This window comes from Marmota flaviventris, chromosome 20 (assembly GCF_047511675.1).
Source record: "Marmota flaviventris isolate mMarFla1 chromosome 20, mMarFla1.hap1, whole genome shotgun sequence".
Classification (NCBI taxonomy): domain Eukaryota; kingdom Metazoa; phylum Chordata; class Mammalia; order Rodentia; family Sciuridae; genus Marmota; species Marmota flaviventris.
In genome coordinates, this window is record NC_092517.1 from 22,189,989 (window position 1) to 22,216,148 (window position 26,160).

At 45.0% G+C, this 26,160-nt stretch overlaps 1 protein-coding gene across 1 annotated transcript; it reads left to right on the forward strand.

Annotated features, from left to right (window-relative positions):
* The first annotated feature begins 10,554 nt into the window (after positions 1 to 10,554).
* Positions 10,555 to 22,294, forward strand: LOC139703061 (proline-rich protein 20G-like). Its single transcript, XM_071605978.1, has 2 exons — positions 10,555 to 10,699; positions 21,678 to 22,294. The coding sequence occupies exons 1-2, from the start codon at positions 10,555 to 10,557 to the stop codon at positions 22,292 to 22,294; spliced, it is 762 nt and encodes a 253-aa protein (XP_071462079.1).
* Positions 22,295 to 26,160: the final 3,866 nt, after the last annotated feature.

Genomic DNA, 26,160 nt, shown 5'->3' on the forward strand with positions numbered 1-26,160 from the left:
CAGGTGGTCAGAGAAACTGTGGCAACATGCTGAGTCTTTTAACAGTGGCAAATCCTGCCATTTACCACAGTGTGGACGACTCTGGAGGGCATTATGGTGACTGATGTTGGCAAATTAAATAAAAAGAGCTGTTCATGGTTCTAAACAGTGAAATTTAAGGAAACAGGGTGACATTTTGATTGCATATGATTGGCAGGAAAGGGTCATTGCCCTTAAATGGGTATAACATTTCCATTTCCCCTGAGACCTGCTGTGTAATGGTGTGCTTACCCTAACAAGACCATAGAAGACATTGCATTTTTTTTAAAGATGGTAGAGTTCATGGTTACTTCATGGGGGTACTTTCCATACTTACTCTGCCCAGAGACAGAGCTGCTCTTGAGCCTGCAACATTTTTGAAGTGGAAGGCATTCTTCTTTGATGAATGTGAACAGCAGGGGGATCACAAGAACACCAAGGATGTTAACCTCCCAGCTGAATGCTTGCATGGAGGGGGAATCTACAGTTCTCCTACGGTACAAGCCATAAGTCGGCCAAATTATTTCAATCAGGTTTGACTCTGTGCTTTGCCTGGAGGAAGTTACCAGGTGGGGAGGTCCAGTTTCTATACAGGACTTAAGGCATAAAAGCCACTGAGGACTTGTCACAGTTTATTGACAGAGTAAACAAGGCAGTGGAAGGAAAGGTGTCTCATGAAGGAGCCAGGGTGGGCCTTAGACAAGGAGTTGATCTGGGACAGACTAAATAAAGAACATAGAGCAGTAGTGGTGCTGGTACACAATGGCACACTGGATGATGGGATTTATGGCCATCTGGGATATAGGGACACAAGCATCTCAAGACTCTCTGCTGGCCTCAGCCACAGCAGTTGCATAAAAGCAGGACTAAAGAGGTTTGCAGACAGCTAGTCAGAGACTGCAAAAAATTTGCACCTTTTCTCCCCATTTGCCCTTTACAACCTGCTGGAGTGAATCCCTGAGGGTTAAAATTGAATGCTTTATGGCAGAGAGATATCACTCATTTTGCCTTTTTTGGAAATTTAAAATAGATTCATGTAATCATTGATATATGTCAGTGTTGTGTGATGGTCACAGGCTCCACAAGAGAAACCACTAAAAAAATCATCTCCCATTTAAAAAAAAAATGTTCTGAACTATAGATGTTCCCATGTCTATTAAAATTGACAAAATGAGACAGCCTGTACTACTAGCAAGACATTTCAGGTGGCTGGGGATGATCAGCATATACAGCACTTAACTGGGATCCCCTACAACCCACAGGCTCAAGACATCATAGAAAGGACTTACAGACCATGCTCCAAGCCAGAGAGGGAAAACTATACCAAGTCCCCTCTCTCGATGTCTTGATCACAACATTATTTGCTTTGAATTTTCTTTCAATTTCAAAATTTTCTATGGAAACAGAAGCCCATAAAGGTAGGTCCCCCAACACGAGGCCCTCCCATCTACCTATGATCTCATGGAAGGATCCCATCACAAATGCATGGCATGGTCCAGGGCCCCTCCTAACCAAGGGTCAAGGGTTTGCATATGTTAATAGGAGCCTCGCCCCATCTGGGTGCCTGCCATAAAGTCAAGCCCTTGACCCCCCAGAGCTACAAACCAAGAGGTTGAAGGAACTAACTCTGGAGGAAAAACCTTACAAGCAAAAGACTCAACAACACTAACAGATCTCATGTACAGTAACCTGGGTGATCTTAAAGGTCTTGTTGAACAAGCCACCAGATTGGCCCCTTTGCCTGGTAACAGCCCTATCCCTGAGCCTACTATGATAGTGGTCCTATTATGTGAAATGCTCACTGCCAACAGTGAAGCCTCCCATCAGGTAAATTGGGCTTTGGTCACTAGGTCACCACTTTTAGCAGTGGCTAATTGGGAATGGGCTTTACCTGAGCTCTTCTCTAATAATTCCAACCTTATTGATACTGAGTTATCCATCTAGGAAGTGATTGTACCCTGGAATGTCAGCATTTTCACACCAACTCTGCTCATTTGTTTCTCCATAGTAGATAATGAAACCTATAATCCAGGCAGTCCTCTCTGTTTTACTATTGCCCATGAAACTATTGTAGATAACTATCATCAGGCATATGTTGAGCTATCTCTCACTGACCTTACAGTTATAGTTAGTTCTACCTATAGCCATAGACTCCCCAATGGCAAATGCAAGAAACCCTTGCTGCCAATATGCCCAACAATGCTTTTTGGAAAGCCCCCCTCAGATAATGATAGCATCCCGTGGAATCAACGTGTCACTGCCATACCTCATCTCTTTGATAAGAGGAACTTCTCGGGGGAAGAAAAACATCTATGCACCTGGGTGGGTGCAGCTCTCTGGAATGTAGCTGATGTGCCCCAAAACCATATGGGCCACTGCAGTACCTGCTTCACGGGACAAGCTGTTACCACCTGTTATGCAGGAAATCAGTATGGCATAATGGGTATCACACCTATATTGCTAGCTGCTAGCTCCATCAAATGGGCAGCAGCTGGCTGGATGAATGGGTCTATAGTGAGTCCAGACTCTGACCATGGATTTGCCTTGTGCCAAATTACACCTATATTCACGATGCACAAGCTTGTGTACACCACCCTTTGCTATGCTAATAATCAATGATACTGATGACATAAATATCAATCATACAGAGATCTCTTGTGCAGTCAATACATCCTTCTGGCTTACAAATTGTCTAACTCCTGCTATGAAAACTAAAAATTATATTTATCCTTAGAGTGTCCCAGCAATCGGGCTTCCAGTGAGCCTGTCCAGAGAGTGGAGGGGTCCTTCAGACATGGAGATGAAGAACCTTCTGAAGGAGATCCTGCACTGGACAAGGCGTTCAATTAGCCTCATCATTGCTTGGATTATCACCCTGGTAGCCACCATTGCCACCACAGCCACTGTCACTGCTTTGCTCACTTTGAGTGTCCAGATGGCTCAGACTATGAACAAGGTGTCTACTGCCATGGCAGAAGCCCTTGCCTTTCAAAATGACCTAAATAAACTGTCCTGAGCTGCTATTTTATTCATTCAGCAAGAACTAGACCTCCACCAGGAACAACTAGATATTCTATTTGTGTTGCATATCTCACTTGTGACCCTGAATTCCATAGCATTTGTGTCACCTAATATTCTGTGTCTGAAAATGTAACCTTACACCTCTCTCATTTTTCTCAGTATATTAAGGGGGCTTGGGATGCTATGTTATGACCATGCATAACCTTACCACAGCAATTGTCAAAACCAATGAGATGAAGGTGTCTATCTTGACAACCTCCTCTTTCCTCCAGGGATTGACTGAACATTGGAAAAACCTGATAGCCAAATTAACTAAGCCATATAATGCTATCACCCTGGCCCTACCGTTTATGATAGTGATAATATTTTCTTGTGTTGTGTGACACTTGTGTAATTGTGTGAAGGCCGGGGAATGGAAAACAGCAATGCTGGATGAAATCCTTGCAACACAGTCAGAGGGGGGAGATGTGTGGACAAGTGCACAGAGTACTGCATACATGGCACATGTTAAGGGCATCTGAGTGGCAGGCCACTCCTCTGTGCTAGGCTTATGAGCGGTATACCCCTTACCCCATAGGCACAGCCCTGGGTGTTAGGGCATATATTGCAGCCTTGAGCTTGCTCCATGGCCCAATCCTTGATTGGTCTCTGCAAGGACAGTTGGCCAGAAATTGTATTGGCTGCCTATAAGCTGCTAAGCTACTGCCTGAATATATATATATATATATATATATATATATATATATATACACACACACACACACACACACATACATACATACATACACACACACACATGGTAACTGCGTAATAAAATTGGACCTGCTTTCTGCTTGGTCTCAGGAGGTCTTGATTCATGACTCTGCAGCCACACTCTCCTCTACACCCTGTTCCATGGACTTCCTCAGTGGATGAGAGAGAGCCCATGCATTCAAGGATGTTCCATCTACTGCTATGACTGCAGCTCATAGCCTCCAGCTCTTTCTCTGATTTTTTCTATTTCCTTTCAAGTGCACTTTCGTGTGATGCCACAGCTTGGATACTGAAATCTTCTGTATGGAAGTCCTGGTGCACATGAGCAGTAACGTAAAAACTCAGGTGACCCACGTGAGAATGGAGCGGGGGAAGAGGGTGCCTATCAGACATTGTAGAGAGAGGAACTTCAGAGCCACAGGAGGCACAAGGAGACTCTCCCCAGAATCTAGGCATCACAACATGTGGAATGGGAATGGGCTAATTTGCACTTTGGATGGAAGTGAGAGAACTTTGGGTTTCCACATCATTGGGACAGACCATTTTTTTTATGTCAATGGAACTTGGAGGAAACTTTGAGCTCCCGTCTCCCCAGATGGCTGTTATTCAGAACAGAATCCAATCAAGGGGCAAGTGAAACATTCCACTGGGGACTCTATTGTCTTTCTCCTCTCACCTTTTTCTTTCCACAATTTATGTTTCGAGCCATAAGCCAACCAAGAACTTATGAAAAGAAGTGTGGGATGACATCGGGATACCCATCAGGTTCAGACAGGTCAAGACATTTGCTAAAGGTTACACAGCCAAGTTGTAGAACTGGGTTGTTTGTTTTGTTTTGTGCCGGGGATTTAACTAGTGAGCCCCATCCCCAGCCCCCTTTTTTTTTTAAAAAAAATATTTTATTTAGAGACAGGGTCTCCTTGAGTGGCTCAGGGCCTGGCTAAGTGGCTGAGGCTGGCCTCCAACTTGTGATCCTCTTGCCTCAGCCTCCAAAGCCACTGGGATGACAGGTGTAGGCCACTATACCCGGCTCCCATCTTCCATTTTCATGGGACATTCTCTAAATAAAATGCAAAATAGGGCTGGGAATGGGGCTCAGGGGCTGAGTACTCCTGAGTTCAATCCCTGGTGCCCATCCAAAAACAAATTGTTCCAGAGATGTGGGGGGTGGGGAGGGATATGGGGCTACCACACTCTGGGTCCTGCCTTCATGCCCCAGCTGGTGAATGTGACCTTGTAAAGCTCACAGCTGATCCCAAGGATCAATCAGGGGAGACTCACAGGAAATCTTCCTTTCATCAGTTGAGGGGACACCAGCGATGGCAGACCTTCTATCTCAGTTATTCAATCAAACTACTCATCTGGGTGTTTCCAGGAAGGCACGTTATAAATCCCATTAACACTCGGCTGGAAGGATGTCAAGGAGCTTGTCCTATAAGACCTGGTGGGCCTGGACAAATCAGGTGAAGCGCCCACCATGAAAGATAGAACTGAGGTTCACCTGAAGAAAAAAGAAATCCTACCTGTGAATGGGCCCTGGAGCACCTGAGAGTTTTCAACCCACAGCATCACCAAGGCCACCATCTCCATATCTGTGGCTGGATCACCAGTGGTCAAGGTCATAGATGTAAAGAGCACAGTCAGTGTCGTGCACAGTTGACCAGGCCGTGATGCACTTAGGGTGTGGTGTAGAAGATAGGATGGGGATGAGCCATTGCCCTGATGCGGTTAGCCAAGAAGATAAATGGGGAGGAGAGTGTCCGTGTGATTCCCAGGATCCAAGCTGCCGATCCATAATCATGAGGGTAAATCCAGAGGTGACTTAACAGTTCAAGACACCGTAGCCAAAATATGCAGTCTGTAAAGATGCAGCCAGTGTACACAGGACACACAGGATGCCATTGGCTAAAAACATGCCTTGCCGAGCTCAGTGGCACACTCCTGTGAAATCCAGCGGCTTGGGAGGCTGAGGCAGGAGGATCGCAAGTTGGAGGCCAGCCTTAGCCACTTATCCAAACCCTGAGCAATTCAGCAAGACCCTGTCTCTAAATAAAAAATAAAAAGTGCTGGGGACGGGGTTCAGGGGTTAAGCACCCCTGGGTTCAATCCCTGGTACCAGAAAAAAAAAGACCCTTGAAGACAAAGTGGTCCAGACAGTACATCACTGACCAAGAAGAAGTCCTGAGGAGTCACAGGCAAGAAACTGGACCGGACACACATGGCCGTGCATATGCTCAGGGGAAATATGTCCTTGAGACAGGTTTCTCAGCCTCCTGGGTTGGAGGTAAACTGTGGCTTATTTTTTCTCATTGATCCAAGAACGTATTTTTGTTCATTAAAACCTAGTTATTGGCTGTATCTCTCCAGGATCCTGGAGCGCTCGCTTGGTTAATTTAAGCAAGCAGAGCTTTTGACGAAGTAATTTTATTGTCCTTCAGGATTGGCCAGCTTGTGCCCAGCCTCACTCTCTCGGTTGAAATGGAGTTAATTTTTGCTGAAATGGCTTCTTAGCAGACAAACACATTCCAGATCATTGATGGCTTAGGCGTCGGCGAGTCTATTATACCTTAATTGACACACCCAGGTGGTGGCACAATCCATGTCCCAGACAGACAGCATCTCCCCTGCAGGGTGGAGAGAGGCAGAGAAGAGGACACAGTCCCTGAACAGTCCCACATATCTTGTCAGAATGGGCCTTTAGCATTGCTCAATAATTAATCAGTCTGCACAGCCAAGAGCCCCCTACCTGAGCCCTGCGACTTCTACTGACTCTGCAAGAGTGGTCAGTTTTGGGATGGATGTGGGGGAAAGGTATCCAGGAGGGGCATAAAATAAATATACTTGAGAGCAGGCACAGGTGGCGCACGCCTGTCATCCCAGCAGCTTGGGAGGCAATTCCCCCTCCCAACTTGGAGGGAACGGTCCCCTCTGGGCTCTGTCCACGTCTGGTGAAGTGCTATGGCTGAGGTTAACAGCAAGATCAATGTCTAAGTGGGGACTTTTCCTTTTTGCTTGACCAGACCTTATTGATCTTTCTGTCCTGGGCAAGAATGCCCAGTTGGCTATTTCTCCCCAACCCGCCATCAAAAGATTTTCCTCACCAGAGACAAGAGACTGCCTGGAGCCTCCACCGGCCTCAGAACATACACATGAAATAACAGAATCCTTCTCACCCCATTTCTTCCAAAGTGTCTAAATACACAAGGAATCAACCATCATTGGGAGGAAATAAGGAGGAAAATCAGGTTATCACAGAAGACCCTGGCTCTCCAGTGGTGTCATTGTCTAGAGGAAAATGCAAGAGGAACGATCACATGTCAAGTGTCCTTAGCACCACAATAAAAGTGTATTAAAGCTGATGAAAGCATTCAAAAAAAAAAAGAAAAGAAAATAAGTACACCTCTAGGGAATTAATATACTTGAGCAAATCACTTTATTGGGGGGTGAAAAAAGAGTGTTTTTGCCTGTTGGAAATAAAGGTCTGTGTCTAGAAATCAAAATATGCCTTGATTTTTTTTAAAAGGGGGGAGGAAAAAAGTCCCTGATACAAGCTTCTTCATTCCAAGGGGCTTTTGAGATTAGTAGGTGGTAGATGAATTCTTTTCTTCTTCTTTTTTTTTTTTTGGTACCAGGGATTGAACCCCTGTTGATACTTAACCCCTGAGCCCCATCCCCAGCACTTTTTATATTTTATTTAGAGACGGGGTCTCGCTGAGTTGCTTAGAGCCTCGTTAAGTGGCTGAGGCTGGCCTCCAACTTGCAACCCTCCTGCCTCAGCTTCCTGAGACACTGGGATTATTACAAGCATGTGCCACCGTTTGCGGGGACCTCAGCTAATACAGCTGAGCAGCATCCAAATCCTGGGGTTGGGTTTGCCGAAGTCGGGGCTGAGCTGTCTGTGAGGGAGGGGACATGGGAGAGGGCTACTGAGATTCTCTAGCAAGTCAGAGGCTTCAAGGGGACACCCTGAGAGGTCAGCAAGGACTCCTGTCCATGACCTTCAGGGAACACGGGATTGATCTGACTCATAGCTGCACTATCTCCAAGGCAGGGCTGCATCAGTCCCCCATCCCCATCCCCATCGTGTGTCCAATGAGGGTGGTGTCCTGCTGTGGCTGTGAGGTGTCCCCAGAACCCCCATGGTGATGATGCAGGAAGGTCCACAGGAGGAGTGAGGGGGTGTGAGGCCTGAACCCCAGCAGGGAATGGCTCCCTGAGGGTCCCCTGGTGGCCCGTGGAGGCAGGTGGGGTGTGGGGAAGGAGATGGCCCTGGGGCCGTGGCTTGGGGTCTCTATTTGTCCCAGGAGAGTGGAGTCTCTGCTCCCTGGACCCCAAGTGAGTGGGGTCAATGGGCAGGAGCAAGACCCTGAGAGAGGGCAGCTAGTGACCGTCACCGATGGACTCACTCATGCCAGGAAGCTGCCCGCGGGGAATATCTAAAGAAGTTGCAGAAGATTCTCTTGAATGGGAAGAGATAGCATCTTGGTGACATCAGGCTCTGTCACAAAATTTCAGAAACTTATTCTACACTGTTCCAGAATCTGGAAGAGTAATATTAGGATCCTGCGTGGCCATGTTCTGATCTTTCAGGCTAAGACACCACTAAACATGTAGGGGCTCTGATTTTTTTAATTTTTTAAAAATTTATTCTAATTAGTGACACATGACAGTAGAATGCACTTGTATACATCCCGTTTATAATGAGTACGATTTCTACATTATGTGACATAGAATCCTACTGGCTGTATAGTCACATATGTATGTAGGGCAATAATGTGGGACTGATTTTATGCTCCTTCCTCCCACCCTGCCCTCCCGTCACCCTCTCTGTATAATAGGAAGCACCTCAATTCTTCCCCAGCCCTCCTCCATTGTGAATGAGCTTCCTCCTCTCAGAGAGAATATTCCACCTTGGGTAATTTTTTTAGGGTTGGCTTATTTCACTTAGTGTGATAGTCTCTGGTTCCATTCATTTATTGGCAAATGACACTATCTCATTCTTTTCAATGGCTGAGTAATATTCCATGGTGGCTACAGACCCTGTTTTCTTCATCCATCCACCTGTTGAAGGGCCACCTAGGTTGGCTCCACAGTTTGCCTGCTGTGAACATGGACATGGCTGTGTCACTATAGCATGCTCATTTTAAGTCCCTTGGGTATAAACTGAGAAGTTGACTTTTCACTGTGACCTCTCAAGCAGAAGAAGGATGGCAGCATCCTCTGGGGTCTCTTGTCTGAGGGCACAAATGCCTTTGATAGGGGCACTGTTGTCATGACCTCGTCAACTCCAAAGGACCCCACCTAATGCCACAATATGGGGGGGGGGTGGCTAGGGTTTCAATATATGAACTTGGGATTGGGGGGAGATGCAGACCCTTTGATCTGCAAGATATCTAGAGACATGAGCATAGAGGGATCCCTGACCTTGTTCCCAACTGCAGGTGACCTCCGGAGCCACAGAACCAACCACCCTGAGGAAGGGAGAAGAAGGTGGAGAAGGAGAAGAGGGACTCTCCCCCTTCCTTCTGCCACAAAAGACCTTATGGAGGAAACTGCTACAAGAACTTACGTTTTAATAAGATACTTCTTGAGTGTTGCTATCAGACAAAACCCAGCTTCTTCCTTTTAGTTAGGGACCCAAAAAGATGTGAAAGTGTCCACGATCTCACAAAAGCAGGAGAAGAATCAATTCTCCAGGGGCCTGGGGAAAGCAGAGCTATGAAAGAGTTCCTTTCCAGCCAAGCTTGCTCAGTGATGATTTGAAAGGTAGAGAGCGAGATAGAAGTCCCATGTACTCGGCCTCTCAGAGATAACGGGTTTTGTGTGTGTTTGTGACACGACTTTCAATTTGGAATGACCTTTTTTTTTTAATTGTTCTTTTTAGCCCTCTGTGACAGCAGCGTGGATTGTGACATTTCACACCAGAGGCTGAGGCAGGAGGATTGCAAATTTGGAGGCCAGCCTCAGTGTGACTTCCCATTCCTGTAGGTTGGACCTGCTGTGGGGTGTTCCTGGTCATATGTTCCTATGTGAACATGGGAAAGTGATGACCATTTATTCCCCTGTCTCTTCCAGTCCCTTACCCTCCCTTCCCTTCACTCCCCTGCATCTCATCCAATGAATTTCTATTCTTCCTCCTTCTTTATGGTGAGTCAACATCCACGTATCAGAGAGAACATTCAGCCTTTGATTTTTGGGGACTGGCTTATTTCACATAGCGTGATCATTTCCAGCTCCATCCATTTACCAGCAAATGCCATTATTTCAATCTTCTTTATGGCTGTGTAATATTCCACTGCATATATAGATCACATTTTTTTTTTTATCCATTCATCTGTCTAAAGGCACCTAGGTTGGTTCCATAGCTTAGCTAATGTGAATGGAGCTGCTGTAAACACTGATGTGGCTTGGTCTCTGTAGTGGGCTTAGATATGTCACTAAGGGTTCAACAGAGAGACAGAACCCATGGGGTAAGTGAATAGTCACAAACTGGGAGTTTTATTTCAGAATTAGCTCATGCCATTATGGCAGCTAAATTCCAGGATGGACCTTCTATAGGTGACAGCCCCTGGGAAGCCAGGATCTTGGCTCAATCCAAGTCCCAAATCTTCAAATCAATGTCACATCGCTCAGTTTGAGAACCCAGGGAGTCGCCGCTGGTGTAAGTTCTAGAATCCAAACCTTGGGGGCTCCTGGGATTTCAAGGCCAGAGCAAATCCTGAATGCCAGTGAGATGGGTTTCTCACCAAAGAGACTGTGGGCATGGCCCTGGGTACAAGAGGGGGCAAGATGCCACCCCAGCCCAAGACTAAAGGCTTCTGGAGAGTCACAGGCAGAGTCCACTTTGGAAGCAAGAAGGAGCAAGAGTCTGATGTCTCCAGAGATGGCAGCCGCCATCAAGAACCAGGTCAGCAAGAACCGTGGGACATCTGCAGCTGCTCCTGATTCTAGGGACTTCTATTCCTTCCCTGCAAACCTCCAGCCTGTTGGATGGCGCTGCTCTGCCCACATTTAGGGAGGGTGTCCACTCCAGTTGGCTGTCATACCTGCCAATCATTCCTAGTCACACCCTCTGGGACACGTCCAGAGGCCTCGGGGTCATTGGCATCTCTTCATCCCATCAAGTCTCCATTCGGGTCAGTGAGTGCAGAGGCCGCCTCTGAAGGCCCCCTTCCCTCTAGCCCTAGAGGCCCCAGAAGCACGGAAGAGGACAGTGTGGACAGTGCCCTCCCTCTGCCCCATCTCTGGTCCTGGAGCCCAGCACCAGGCCCCAGGGATGCTCATACCTGAAAATGAGGCCATTCTCCCTGCTGAGGCTGGCCTCCAACTTTGGGATCCTCCTGCCTCAGCCTCCGGAGCTGCTGGGATGACAGGAGTGTGCCACCCTGCCTGGCTGGGGACAGCCTCTCACTGGAAGAGATGACACTTGAAGGAGATGACATGCCACTTCCACTTCAAGGGTACAATTAAAGACCTAATATCCCTCCAGAAGGTGCCACCTATTGCAAGTTCTACGAACTTCTAACCCCAGGCTGGGCCACCAAGTCTTCAGGAAACAATTCAGATCCAACCTATAGCACTGTGTCTGTGAATTTTTCTTGGACAATGAAGGAATGGGTAGCGATTGGGGGTCTTGCCTGTGACTTAACAATGTCTGGTGACCATTTTTTTTCACACAGATACACTCCTATGGCCTCATCCTTAATACCTAATGCAGCCCTTTATTTAATTCCCTAAGAGAAAATGGATATTTGAAAGGATTCTCTTTTATCCAGGATAAAAATTAAATCTCAAATCAGCAGCCATCACACTGAAGTCTGAGAGAAATTAAGGATAAATTGCAGATCTTGGTTTCTCTCACTCTTATTTAACATTTTCCTCCAATTTCTAGTTATTTTGATTACACGTGAAACATAAATAAGAGGTGGGATTCTAATACGTGAAGGAACAAAATTATAATTATTTGCAAATGATGTGTTTATATAATATCTATGTTTCCTAAGAGTATCGAAGAAAAAAAATAACTGGGAATAATTAAGAAGCTTCAGTCTAAATACAGGGCACATTTGCTCTAGTGACTGGATGTAACATGAACGTTTCAAAGGATCCCAGTAGCACTGTAAAAGATCTCATTCACACATAGGGACATTTAATATTAAAACATTTGAAAATAACATTTAGCACCCCCCCCACCCCAAATTGGAAGAATATTGTAAAGATATAAGTGGAGAACTTGGTTTCTGGATGACGATGCTTAATATATTAAAACATATGTGAATAATTAAGCATATAAAAAGCTGCTCCACAACATTTAGCATTAGGGAAATACAAATTAAATCAATAATGATCACCAAGCAGAGTTGTGCATGCCTGTCATCCCAGCAGCTTGGGAGGCTGAGGCAGGAAGATCTCAAGTTGGAGGCCATTCTCAGCAAAAGTGAGGCACTAAGCCACTCAGTGAGACCCTGTCTCTAAATAAAATACAAAATATGCTTGGGATGGGGCTCAGGGGTCAAGTGTCCCCGGGTTCAATCCCTGGTACCCCCTACCCCCCAAAAAAGAGAGTGAATCCAAATGCAAACTATGAAATTGTGTTAATTATAATGCATAGACATGCATGCACTCTGTAGTAGGACTAATGCAAGATATTAATGACATGGGTAACCATCAGGATGAAAGATGTTGATGGGAACTCTATACTTTCTGCCCAATTTTTCTGCAAATCAAAACTACTCTTTTTAAAATATTTATTTTTTTAGCTTTAGGTGGACACGATATCTTTATTTTATTTTTATGTGGTGCTGAGGATCAAACACAGTGCCTCATGCATGCCAAGGGAGCACGCTACCACTTGAGCCACATCCCAAGCCCCCCAAAACTACTCTTAAAAAAAAAAAGCTATTCATTAAAAGGAAAAAAAGAAATGATGTCATCAAGCCCACAAAAAGACATGGATACATTTTAACTGTTAAGTAAAAGAAGCTAGTCCTAAAGGCACCCTGCAAAAGGCAACATTATAGATACAATTAAAATAAAAGATTTGGGGGCTAGTTGAATCAGTGAAGCATAGATTGATTAGTAGTGGAACTATTGAGGGCAAAGAATAATAATTCTGGTACTTCTGTACTGGAATCCAATATTATTATTATTATTATTATTATTATTATTATTATTATTATTATTATTACAGGGATTGAACCCAGGGATGCTTAACACCTGAGCCCCATCTCCAGCCCTTTTTATATTTTATTTAGAGACAGGGTCTCGCTGAGTTGCTTAGGAACCTCGCTAAGTTACTGAGGCTGGCCTCCAACTTGCAATCCTCCTGCCTCAGCCTCCCCAGCCACTGAGATAACAGACAACTGTAATGCCCAGATGGAATCTCACAATTTTTTAAGAAAATGCATTATACACAGTGTGATTTCTCGCTGTTGAAGTAGGAGGTGACAAAAAAGCAAGGGCAGCAGGCTAGAATGACCCATGTGGTCATGGAGAAGAGATGGAGACTCATCCATATGAGCTCAGGTTTAGCTGAAAACACATAGAGATGATGGTACAGAGAACTGTGCATGTAGATACGGCAGGTGAATGTGTAGGGGGGGGTGGATAGATTCAATGGATAAGATAGATGATAGATAAGATAGGTAGATAGATAAGGTGGGTCATTAGGTAGGTAGATCAGGTAGGTAGATAAAATAGATGATAGATAAGGTGGGTAGATAGATGAAATGTGTAGCTAGATAACAGATGGAACAGGTAGATAATATATATATATATATATATATATATATATATATATATATATATATATGGACAGACAGACAGAAATAATGGATGGAAGGATGGATGGGAGGATGGATAATGGATGTGATCCATGATAGGTGGGTGTACCAGATCAATTGTAGCTACATGGAATAGATAGATACATTAATGATATAGAAGATGGATAGATGAGATATAAATAGATCGACAGGTAGGTAGGCAGATAGAGGGGAGAGAGATTAAATAGAGCATGCATATATACATATCCAGATGGCCGGGCATAGTATTCCCAGTGGCTTGGAAGTTGAGGCAGGAGGATCACAAATTGTAAGCCAGCCTCATCAATGAGTTTCTAAGCAACTCAGGGAGACCCTGTCTCTAAATAAAATACAAAATAGGGCTGAGGTTGGGGCTCAAGGGTTGAGTGCCCTTTGGTTCAATCCCTGGTACCTAAAAATAAGAAAGGTGCCTGGGGTATCCTTGGTGGGGTCATGGGAGAGCAAAAATATCCAGATACCAAAACTAAGTAAATCTGAGTCAAATATGGATTTTGCATTAATAATGATGCTTCAGTTCACTGGAATTGCATTCCTAATTATAACAGATATAGATTAATTGTAAGGAGGTAACATGGTAGTGATGGAGAGTGGGTTGTGGGGCACATGGACACTCTCTCCACCATCTTTTAATTTTTCTGTAAATAAAAAACAGCTGTAACATTCCAAGTTGATTAAAAATACATGTCTGTGCTCCCGGAGCCAATTTACTCATCTTAATGGAACCCCAAATCCCAAATAGATATTTTTTCTTCCAATGGAAACTTTGATCACAAAAAATAATGCACAATATATTTTTTTCTAAAAGAGAAAGACCTGCTCAGGAAATGTTGGAATAGCTTCAGCAGAAAGGTCTATTTCTGCAATGGATATTAAAACATTTAAAGGCACAACCTTAAAAAAAATGGAAAAGATGGCCACGGGTGCAGATGTACGGGCACGTGATTGCCCAATGGTCTCCATATTATTTTATCTTTAAATTTGACTCCAGTTGCCACAATTCTTATGAGCACTCCGACTTTGATGGCTACCTCTTTCTGGTTATATATTGTATTTTTATTTGGAGGGGCAGTACCTGGGCTTGAACTCAGGGCCACTCCACCCCTGATCCCCATTCCCAGCCCTATTTTCTATTTTATTTAGAGACAGGGTCTTGCTGAGTTGATGACAGCCTCACCAGATGGATGAGGCTGGCCGCTAACTCAACATCCTCCTGCCTCAGCCTCCCAAGCTGCTGGGATTATAGGCAGGCACCACCATGCCTCGTTAATTTGACATCTTACCTAGAGCCAGAGAACAATGCTAATTTTACAGAGAAAAAAAATTGGGGAGAAAAACATTTAAATATTTTTATATGTGTATATTGAAAGTATATTAAAGCAGGGTTTTTTGGGAGAGGGGGGACATAATTATTGTGTTTGCCACATCTGGCACCTGAAAGCTGCTCTTCTTGTTTTTTTTTTTTTTTTTTTTTCCAAAGTCCTTATAATTTTCTTGGTTGGTGGCAGACCAAATTACTCAGCGGCACTCGCATGATGCCTGTAACATTAAATAGAACCTCGTGTCACAGCAACAACCCGATTGCTTTTGCACCCTGGGCTAGGAAAGAGGCAGATGTAAATCTGAACGGTTAAGGAGCAACCCAGACTGTCTCCCAAGTGCTGAGGGTCCTGTTGCTGAGTTCACGACTCCCTGTTGGGTTTATTTTAGTCATGGTCACACTCTAACAGGAGTTCAGGGGATGGGGTTCAAGCCTCCATGTTTTTAAAACTTCAGGTGATTTCAAGGGCAGCCAAGATCCAGTGCCAATTCAGAGGACTGTTTTTTTTGTTTTGTTTTGTTTTGTTTATACCAGGGATTGAACCTGAGGGTGCTGACCCACAGAGCCCCATCCCCAACCATCTTTTATATTTTATTTAGAGACAGGGTCTCCCTGAGTTGCTTAGGGCCTTGTTAAGTTATTGAGGCTGGCCTCCAATTTACAATTTCCTGCCCCAGCCTCCTGAGTTGCTGGGATGACAGGTGTGTGCCACCACCCAAGGCCCTGCTGGAAAATTTTGATTGGTTCATGGAGAATTCAAATCTTATCTTAATTCCAGAGAGTTTTTCACATTTGTTCCCCAGTTTGCCTTTCCTTCCTCTTATTAAATATGTATTTGATCATTCAATTCCCTCCTCTTTGTCTCTTAACCCTTTTCATATGTCCCATATCTTTATCTATTTGCCATATGTTGGAATTCTTGACCAAGGAGCTAAGTCATATCCTTGTAATTGGAAATTTCAACAATTTTACTTTATGTCTGCAGGTTTCTAGAAGTTTTTGTTTTCTTGCTTCTTTGTTTCTATATATGCATTCAATTTTGGATTTCTCCAATTCATAACTGCAAGCACACTTAGTTTGTAACTGTTATTTTAATTTATTGTTATGATTATCTTTACTTTTTTTTCCAGTTGACTTTCCCGTGGATTCCCTTCATCATTTTAAGAAATGTAAAAAATCATTTTTTTTCCATTGAAAGATAACAGGTGAAATACTTATAGTTGAGATGGCAGGACAACTAAAGCTAGCTTCAAAGGAATCTCGTGGCATTGAGGGAGTCAGTGGGGGTAAAGATAAAGCAACATTGGCTTGGTGATTTTTGGTTTTCACTTTATGAGGTCATCTTCACCAAGAATCTTTTTTCCCTTGGGGAATTCTGGTGCTCTATGCTGTGGGAGCATTGCTAGAGAGAAAGTTTTTCTTTTCTTTAGTTACTTAACCTCATGTATTGAAGGGGTGCTGGGTGAGGTTTTAAAAAATTGATATCTTGTCTTTGAGATTTCTGCAACATAAGGTTACAAAAAAAAGAAAATCCACACCTTGCTTAAAGAATGTAGAATTCTTTTCCCTAGAGTCTCAGTAGAGTTAATCTTTGTTCCTTCTCTGATCTGCTGGAAAATTTTATTATAATTCCCCTTTTTTTAACTCCAGGGGAGATTTTCAGGGTCCCAGATTTTTTTTAATATTTATTTTTTAGTTGTAGGTGGACACAATATCTTTATTTACATTTATGTGGTGCTGAGGATCAAACCCAGTGCCTGATGCATGCTAGGCAAGCGGCTCTACCACTGAACCCCAGCCCCAACCCCAGGGTCCCAATTTATAATCAAAGCCTCATTCTGGATCTTAAACTTAGATGCACAAGAGAGAGTTTTCATTCCAAAGAGGGCACGGATTAGGAAACTTTTCAAATACATCTACAGAAGGATTTAGGTAGAAGAGTGTGGCCAGGCTCCTGTACCCATCACCCAGCTCAATTTCTGCAGAACAAAGTTCACCTTTCTTCATTTAGGCCCCATCCACTTAACCCAATCCTGGACCAGTCTGAAGCAAGCCCCGCCCTGCCCACTCATTCTAATGTCTGGCCACGCCCACTCCTTCCAATGCTGAGCCAATCTAAGGCAGGTCTCGCCCACTCTTTCCAATACTGGGCCAATCAAAGGCAGATCCCACCCACTCTTTCCAATGCTGGGCCAGTCTAAGGCAGGCCCCGGCAACTCCTTCAAACGCTGGGCCAACCCAAACAGGTCCTGCCCACTCCTTCCAATGCTGGAACAATTCAACAGCAGGCCCCGCCCACTCCTTCCAGTGCTGAGCCAGTCTACGGCAGGCCCTTCCCACTCCTTCCAATACTCTAAGGCAAGCCCCACCCACTCCTTCCAACACTGGACCAATCCGGTGCAGGCCCCACCCACTCTCTCTATAGCTGGGCCAGTCTAAGGCACTCCTTCCAACAGCAGGCCCCACCCACTCCCTCCATCGCTGGGCCAGTCTAAGGCTCTCCTTCCAATGCCAACCTAAGAGCAGGCCCCACCCCCTCCTTTCAAAGCAGGGCCAGTCTAAGGCAGGCCCCGCCCACTCCTTCCAACGCTGGACCAATCCAACGCAGGCCCCACTCACTCCTTCAGAATCATTGGGCTAGTCTCCTGTCAGTCAGACAGAGCCCCGTCAGGATGAGGCCTTCCTAGACATAAATGCTCGGCTGGTTGATTGAATGATTAAGTAATCTAATCATTAATTTATTAATCTAATCGTTGGCCCCGACCAGGCCAATGCAGGCCCTGCCCGCTGACTCAGAGCGCCCAACTTCCGCTCTGCTCTCCCTTCCCTTCCCAGCTGAGTTTCCATGAGCAGCTCTTCTGGTTCCAACCGAAACGCCCCTCCCTGGCGCCCTCTGGTCTGCTTAGGAGTCTCTTAGGGCGTGACAGTTCCTTTCCCAGGCACTTTACTCGACTATGTACTGTGTACATTTCCCCCCTAGTGATTAGATTAATTAATCAATCAATCAACCAGCAGAGCATTTACTTCTAGGAAGGCCTCATCCTGGCGGTGCTCCGTTTGACTGACAGGAGACAAGCCCAATGATTCTTCCGGGTCAAACCACGCTCTGCCCCTCCCAGCTCTGCCTCTCCTGGCTCCGCCCACTCCCCTTTGCTCAAGTGTGGAGCTGACTGCCTATAAAAGGGGACTGAACGTCAGGCTGAGTGCAGTTGGGCTGCAAGCACATGAGAGTTCACTTCTCTCCAGCCAAGAAGCGCAGCCAACCGCTGACATTGGAAGCCCCGCTTGGACCCTGCAGAGAGCTCCAGACAACCAGCCCAGGGGCATTACTTCCTAGAAAGGTGTCCTAGACATGCATCCTGCTTTCAGGCATCCAGAGTCAGATCAACAGCATTGCAGATAGACGATTATGTAGGTGTCCCAAGCGTCCCTGGAGGATGGGTAGCTCCTGCAAGGTCACTGGGTATCAGGAGGTCTCCAGGACCTCAGAAGGACCAGGCCTCTATCTGTCCCTGGACTTCCTCCTCCCCTTCCCCTGGAAGGATCATCTCACCCCTTGGGCAACGTTAATCCCATGTTTCATCTTTGCCCCTAGCTACTGGGATAGGTGACCGCCCATCTCTAGGCCATTACCAACAAGCTGTTGGTTCTTCCTGGAAAACATCTCAGCATGTCCAAGTGCACCCCTTTCCAACCTGTTCCCGCACACAGCCCCCCTTTTACCAGTAATGCAACGCCCCTGGGCCTCAGAGGCTGCTGGCCGTGCGGGCCACCATGCCCATCCTGGAGGGTGACGCAGGGAGACTGCATCACTGCCTGGGGAATCAGGAGTGGCTTTGTCGTGGGACCAACCTGTTTTCATCTCCTGATAGATTTCCATATGGAGGGACAAAGGCGTTCGAAATGTCTCCTCCGAATGGCTGATAATCAAGGTACTGTCATTCTCTCTTAATTTTCTCCCAGTTTGGACTTTACTTTTGAAATTAACTTATACAACTGAGAGATCCAAACAGGGCATATTAGGAAATGCAGTGGCCCCGCCCACTCTCAGCCTCCCACTCCCTTAGATCACCTTTAACAGCCAAGCAAATGGGATTTTGTAGCATTAGTCTCCATTTTGGGTACCGTAAATTGAACTCAGGGCACTCGACCAGTGAGCCCCATCCCTATTTTGTATTTTATTTAGAGATAGGATCTTGATAAATTGCCTAGAGCCTCAGTAAATTGCTGAGGCTGGCCTCCAAATTGTGATCCTCCAGCCTCAGCCTCCTGAGCTGCTGGGATTATAGGTGTGGCCACTGCATTTGCTAATTCTTAAGTTATTATTTGCTTATTTAACACTGATTCATTCTTGATTCCATCAGTCCATCAATTTTATCTCTTCATGGTTTGCTCTAACCTCAGGCTGCTCTCTGCCATCTTCCTAGCAGTCACCCTGACAGTCTCTCTTCACAGTCACCTGGGGAGTTCCTTATCATTGACTTTTGAATTTTAATTCCGTTTCCTGTCTGGCTTCCTTTTCTTTGTTTGTATACCTTTCCTCTTTGGAGAAAGTCCACAGGTAGCTTCTCAATAAAACATGTATTAAAAGGAAATTAGGTAAGACCTTGCCTGTCTGAAAATATCTTCCTTCTGTCTTTCCTTGTTCCTAAATGCTAGTTTGATTGGGTATAAAATTTTAGGTAGAAAAATCCATTTCCCTCAAATTTTTGAGAACATTTTCTATTATCTTCTACACTCTAGTGTTGTTCTTGAGATATCTGATTTTTGAGACATTGTGATTCCTGTCCCTTTTAATTATGACACTCCCCCCTCCTTCTGTTCCTCCTCTTCCTTTTCCTCCTCCTTTCTCTCTGATTTACTGATTCAGCATCTTCTCATTGTCATCAATACTCCAAAATTTTATGTACTATGTCCCTAATTTTCCTATTTCATTCCCCTTGTTTTGGGTTTTTATCATTTTGGGGTTTTTCTTTGCTTCCTGGATTTCTTCACGTTTATCTTCCGAAATTCCCATGGACATTTTAATCTCTCCTCTCCTACTTTTTATTTCAATGAGTCTTTCCTGGATGTTCTTTTCAAGTGTCCTATAATTGGTTCTGGGGTGTAACTGATTATCTTTCTGTAATGTTCATTGTAGATTTTTTGTTTGTTTGTTTTTGGAAACCTTCCTCTGTGGCTTGAACAATCTCCAGGTTGCCTTTTTCCATTTGGGTTTCTTTCTATATTTCACATCCAGTCTCTCATTTTGATGTTGGCGGCTTCCTGTTGCTGCTTATATTTAAAAACAGGGCCTCAAAGAAGTCAAAGAAAGCACTGAGCCCAGTAGCAGTGTTTGTTGACTGGCTTCCACAAAATTTCTGTGCTTGGGCTGACAATTTGGAAGCCTGGATGTCAGTCAGTTCCTTGGGATGTCTTCTGCAGAAGGTTCCCAGAGAGCAACCTGCCGCTGGTCCTGAGTCCAGACTCCACCATTGATAATGTTCCATACAAGTTAGTGGAACACTTCCATGGAATTTTGCAGAAGGAGGCAGACCTTGGCTGCCACCCACACATGTCCCCTCCATTCCCTGCGCTCCCAATCTGCTTCACTCTCAAATTCTTCCTTTTGAGCTGCTTAGGGCCTTGCTGAGTTGCTGAGGCTGGCCTCCACCTTGTGATCCTCCTGCCTCAGCCTCCAGAGCCGCTGGATTTACTGGCGTGCACACCACTTGTTGATCTGTTATAAACCAACTACCCTCACTTGGTACTTTTCTAGAAAGTATGAAAATTCAGTAGCTATGACCAAACTGTCTTCTGGAACATTTACCTCCATACAGACTGTCCTCCATCTTTACATCTTTGCCAGGTTGGTGGAAGCATAACCATGTCCTGATCTTTAATTTGAATGGTCTCAGAGCAACTTATTTGCATATGTGACCTTTCATTTTTCTCCTGTTGTATGTGGTCTGTGATTGTTCGTCACTTTTCTCCTATTGTATTGTCTTTCTTATTGAATTTTAAGTGCTCTTTGCATTTCTGAGTCTCATCAATTCAAGGTTTCTCCATGAATTCAGAATATCTAGTTCTGACAGGCCAGTGGCATACACAATGGCATATGCCTGTCATCCCAGCAACTCGGGAGGCTGAGGCAGGAGGATCACAAGTTGGAAGTCAGCCTCAGAAACTTACACATGCCCTAAGCAACTTAATGAGACCCTGTCTCTAAATAAAATAGAAAAAGGTCTGGGGACCGGGCTCAGGGGTTGAGCACCCCTAGGTTCAATCCCTGGGACCAAATAAAACAAAACAGATAAATAACTAAATGAAATCGTAATTTATGCAAAATTCTGAATTGGAAATGGGATCAGGGCAGACAGGGCTCCTCAGGGACCTAGTGAAGATGGTACTGCTTCTGACCCTTGGCGGGGGCTCTCCTGGTCCACCCTAGCCTCCTTCCTATTCTCCTTCCCCTAGAGGCTTCCTGGGAAAGCCCTTGACTTACATTTTTGTGTGTGGGGTGTACTGGATTGAACCCAGGGGCACTCAACCCCTGAGCCCCAACCCCAGCCCTATTTTGTATCTTATTTAGAGACAGGGTCTCCCTGAGTTGCTGAGTGCCTCACTTTTGCTGAGGCTGTCCTCCACCTTGCGATCCTGATCCTCCTGCCTCAGCCTCCTGAGCCGCTGGGATGACATGTGTGCACCACCATGTCCAGCTAGCCCCTGCCTTTCTTCTAACTCTTTGCTTCTCTCACTAACTCCAGGTGGACATCCAGGGAGTCCCAGCTGCTCTAGTGGGTGTCATGAAGATCCTGCACAAGACAGAGGTCCCACGGACCCAACCCTACCCTCCAAACCCATTGCCTATGTGATTCCCATGAAACGGGAGGCCCCGGCTCCCCCAGAGCCTCCTCACACTGCCCCAAGAGGCCGAAGAGGACCAAGAGGCTGTGGTGGCCAAAGAAGCTGGAGAGGACGGAGAGGAGGGAGAGACATCAGCCAGGTGGAGGAAGCCTTCCAGTGGGAACCGGCACAGTCTGAGGAATTGGGGCGCCCAAGAGAGCTGAACAGCTCTGGGGGGATGGACCACCCCGTGGGGTCAGAGGCCACACAGGCCCCAACAGTCCCTGTGAATGCAGCCTCTACAGCAAATGAGGCAGTCCTGCTGGGCCTCGGGGACCCCGAAGTCCGGCTCTGGAGGAGACTCCAGGCGCTACCCCTGGTCTCGAGGCCTGAGCATCTACTGGGGCAACAGGAGTTGGTTAGTTACCCATACGTAGTGTTCAGCCCCTTGGCCAGCTCAGGTCTCCACTTCACCCAGACCGGCTCGGGGACCCTTGTATCTGGGGTCCCTCTGTTCTCCTCATATGCGAGGCTCTGAGTTCCTGATTACTTTTAATGCTGGGGATTGAATCCAGGGGTGCTTCACACCTGAGCCCCGTCCCCAGCCCTTTTTCTATTTTATTTAGAAACAGGGTCTTGCTGAGTTGCTTAGGGCCTCACTCAGTGGCTGAGGCTGGCCTCCAACTTGCGATCCTTCTGCCTCAGCCTCCCGAGACCCTGAGATGACAAGCAGGGGCCACCTCACCTGGCCTGCTCATCACTTTTTCTCCCACCTGGACTTTTGCTAAGGACTTTTCCCCCTCAGGCCCCAAATCGCCATCCTGTTTCTGCCCCGCACTCTCTGCTCTACCAAAAGTGCCTACTGGGCCTCTAAGTCCCGGGCTCCTCCCAGGATCCCAATAGAGTCCCTGGCCCTCTGCTTTCTCTGTTTAACCAAAGACACACCTGAATGTAATTTCTTGATGCTTATTAAAGTAAATCAGCAATCTTCCTTGGTCTCCTCTCTATATTTTCCTTGACTACCACACATTTTTGGAAAAGAGGACACATAAGTAACATCCAAAAAATAAGACTAATAGAATATTCAGGAAGAGATTTTTATTTTATTTATTAATTTTGGGGAACCAGGGATTGAACCCGGGGACACTTAAACACTGAGCCCTAGCCCTAGCCCTTTTAGATACAGGGTCTTGCTGAGTTGCTAAGTGCCTCAAGGAGGCTGGCCTACAACTTGCAATCCACCTGCCCTCAGCCTCCAGAGTCTCTGGGATCACAGGTGTAGCCATTGCACCCAGCACTACAAAATTTTATAAGAGTATGATCAATACCCTGAGAGAAAAATGAAATGGTGTTATATCCCTGAACTGATCAAGGAGACTTACATAAGAAATCAATAACAGATACTTGTGGGGGAAAATGGGGTTGTTGCTGGGTAGAGTAGCACACACATGTAATCACAGTGACTAGTATGGCTGGCATGTTGGAGGTCAGCCTCGGCAATTTAGCAAGGCCCTGAGTAACTCCGTGAGACCCTGTCTCTAAATAAAATACGAAACAGGGCTGCGGACTGGCTCAGGGGTTGAGTGGCTCTGGATTCAATCCTCTACCAAAAAAAAAAAAATAGATAAAAAGCAAAATGGGTTGGGGGTGTAGTTCAGAGATAGAGCATCCCCGGGTTCAATCCATAATATTAAAAAAAAATCCAACATGTAAGGAAATTAGAGTGATTAAGTTTACATAAATATGATCATGGAAGAAAGTTGAATACCTGGGAATTAAATTTCTAAATACATTGACATTTGAGGAATGGGGTTGGGTTCAAAGGGACTAATAGTTATTTGAGTTCTTATCTAATTCCCAGAGGGGATGCAGGTGTTGGATAGGAAATGGTAATCAAACTCTAGAGCCTGAGACTTTCTTTTTGATTGTGAGGATTGAACCCAGGGGTGCTTAACCCCTGAGCCCCTTCACCAGCCCTTTTTATATTTTATTTAGAGACAGGGTCTTGCTGAGTTGCTCAGGGCCTCGCTAAGTGGCTGAGGCTGGCCTCCAACTTGCGATCCTCCTGCCTCAGCCTCCTGAGCTGCTGGGATGACAGGCGTGGGCCACTGCATCCAGCCTGGACTTGGAGATATTTTTAAACTTAAGTACCAGTGCTCATTGGGAACCGCTAAATGAAATGAAATAGAATGTAAAAGTCGAAACAGATTGAGGAAAGTGTGGATCAAAGAAAATCTGATAAATCAAACAAGAGGCATAGCGGGGTTAATTGGAACAGGGAGAAAACACTACCCATTTTAAATGTTAAACAAGGAATAAATGATTGGACAGCAGCCTCCTTGGCTTCAATGGGAATATTTAAAATATTTTACCATTAAGCCGGATGCCAGCAGTAAGTTTCTCACAGATGTGTTTGATCAAGTCAAGGTTGATCCCATTTTATCAGAGCTTGATAAAAGGTGAATTACGAGTTGGAGTTTATATTTTATGAAATAAGTTTGACCAACGGGTCTTAATTTGTAAGAAGAGAAAAAGCCCAAGAAAAATGAGAATTTATCCCATCATGGTTTTTTTTTCCCCTTGTTGTACTCAACTATTCTCTTAAAAAAGCCCTTTGGCTTCTTATGATGCTATGAAGCTTTTATTAAAATTTTGCTAATGACCCCAGGGTCCAGTGGGACATGCCTGTACAGTCAGGGGCTTGGGAGGCTGAGGCAGGAGGATCGCAAATTTGGAGGCCAGCCTCAGCAACTAGTGAGGCCTCAGCAACTCAGCGAGACCCTGTCTCTAAATAAAATATCAAAAGTACTGAGGATTGGTTCAGGGGTTAAAAAAAAAATAGGTCACAATGAAACACGCAGGTACCAGGTGTGGCGGGAACTGATGGTGCCTTGGCTAAGCCTTGTAGCTCCTCTGAAGTGGGCAGAGGCCGTTTGGATTGCAGCTGGACCTGGACCACAGAAAGGGCATTGGGATCTCGCGAGACTTTACCTCCCCACAGTCCCTGGGCACCCCGCCCTCCAGTCCTCCAGCCTCAGCCTCCTTCTGCGAGATGCACGAATTCCAGGTTATTCAATCTTAGCTGTTTCCAGGGTGTTTCTGTGACCAAAGGACTTCACTAATTACTTGCATATGAAGTCTTAAGTAACCGTTTTTGTTTCTCTTTCTAAAATAAATTCCCAAAGTGAGGCCCTTGTGTCAAATGGCCACATTTTATTTTAATAGTTACAAAGAAATTGCCTTCAAATTAGGTCACATCAGTGACAGGTGTCACAAGCCATGTACAAGGGCACCTTTTCCCCGCAATAAAGATTGGAATGCTGATTTTTTTCCAATCTCTCAGATAAAATTACGTAAGCTTGTTTTTATTCTAACTAAAATTGCCTTAATTGCTAATGAGGCTGAGTGTCTTTTTATTTATTTATGCACTTGTTTATTTCATCTATTCATTTATTGGTCGTTTTTATTTATTTCCCTGCTAAATTATCTACAATATTTTGTGTCTCTTTTCTTATTAATTTGGAGGAATTTGTATATTAGAAATAGCAGCTGAGTGCCGTGGTAGTGCATGCCAGGGGCTCTGGAGGCTGAGGCAGGAGGATTGCAAATTGGAGGCCATCCTCAGCCAAAGTAATGTGCTAAGCAACTCAGTGAAACCCTGTCTCTAAATAAAATGCAAAATAGGGCTTGGGATGGGGATCAGTGGTCAAGGGCCTCTGGGTTTAATGTCCAGTACCAAAATAATAATCATAATAATAAAAATAATAATAATAAAAATTGTCTTGAATATTGTGATCTTTTATTCCTCCATTTTAATTCTAGTGGTAAATGGCCAAATTCTACTGAATATGGTGGTACATACCTCTAATCCCCTGGGTTCAATTCCCAGGACTGGGTTGGGGGGAATCAATTCTGCAAGAAAGACCATGTTGAGTTTTTGTTGGAATGGAGTTTAGTCATTACAAAAATTTAGGAAACGTTACATTATGCTATTAAATATTCCAATTCCTAAACATGAGGTGCTTCTTCATTTATCGGGGTCTTTTTTAGTCTTTCTAGAAAATTATACAAATTTCTGCACATGAGTCTTTACGACTTTTGTAAGATTTATTTCCATTTACATGTGTACTTTTGATTGGTACCTAAAGGATAGAAACATTTGTAAGTTTCTTGGTGCTACATTGAAATAAAACTGATTTATGTATAAGGATCTTATATTTGGCTACATGGCTAAACTCCCTTATCCTTGTTAATCATTTATTCCCAGACCCTTTTATTTGCCAATGTAGCAGTAGCTGCCAGCTGTCATCTGCCTGTACCTGACCACAGAGAAGAGGGGGTGGGGGGGGCGTGGGCAGGGCACTGAGCCAGGTGACAGGCACAACTTCCCTGCTTTTGGAGGCT

Excerpts from the sequence above, each read along its gene's own strand:
- LOC139703061 (XM_071605978.1), top strand. The coding sequence starts at position 10,555 with ATGGCCCTGGGTACAAGAGGGGGCAAGATGCCACCCCAGCCCAAGACT. Across the intron at positions 10,700-21,677 it reads CAGCCGCCATCAAGAACCAG|GTGGACATCCAGGGAGTCCC; the intron begins GTCAGCAAGAAC and ends CACTAACTCCAG.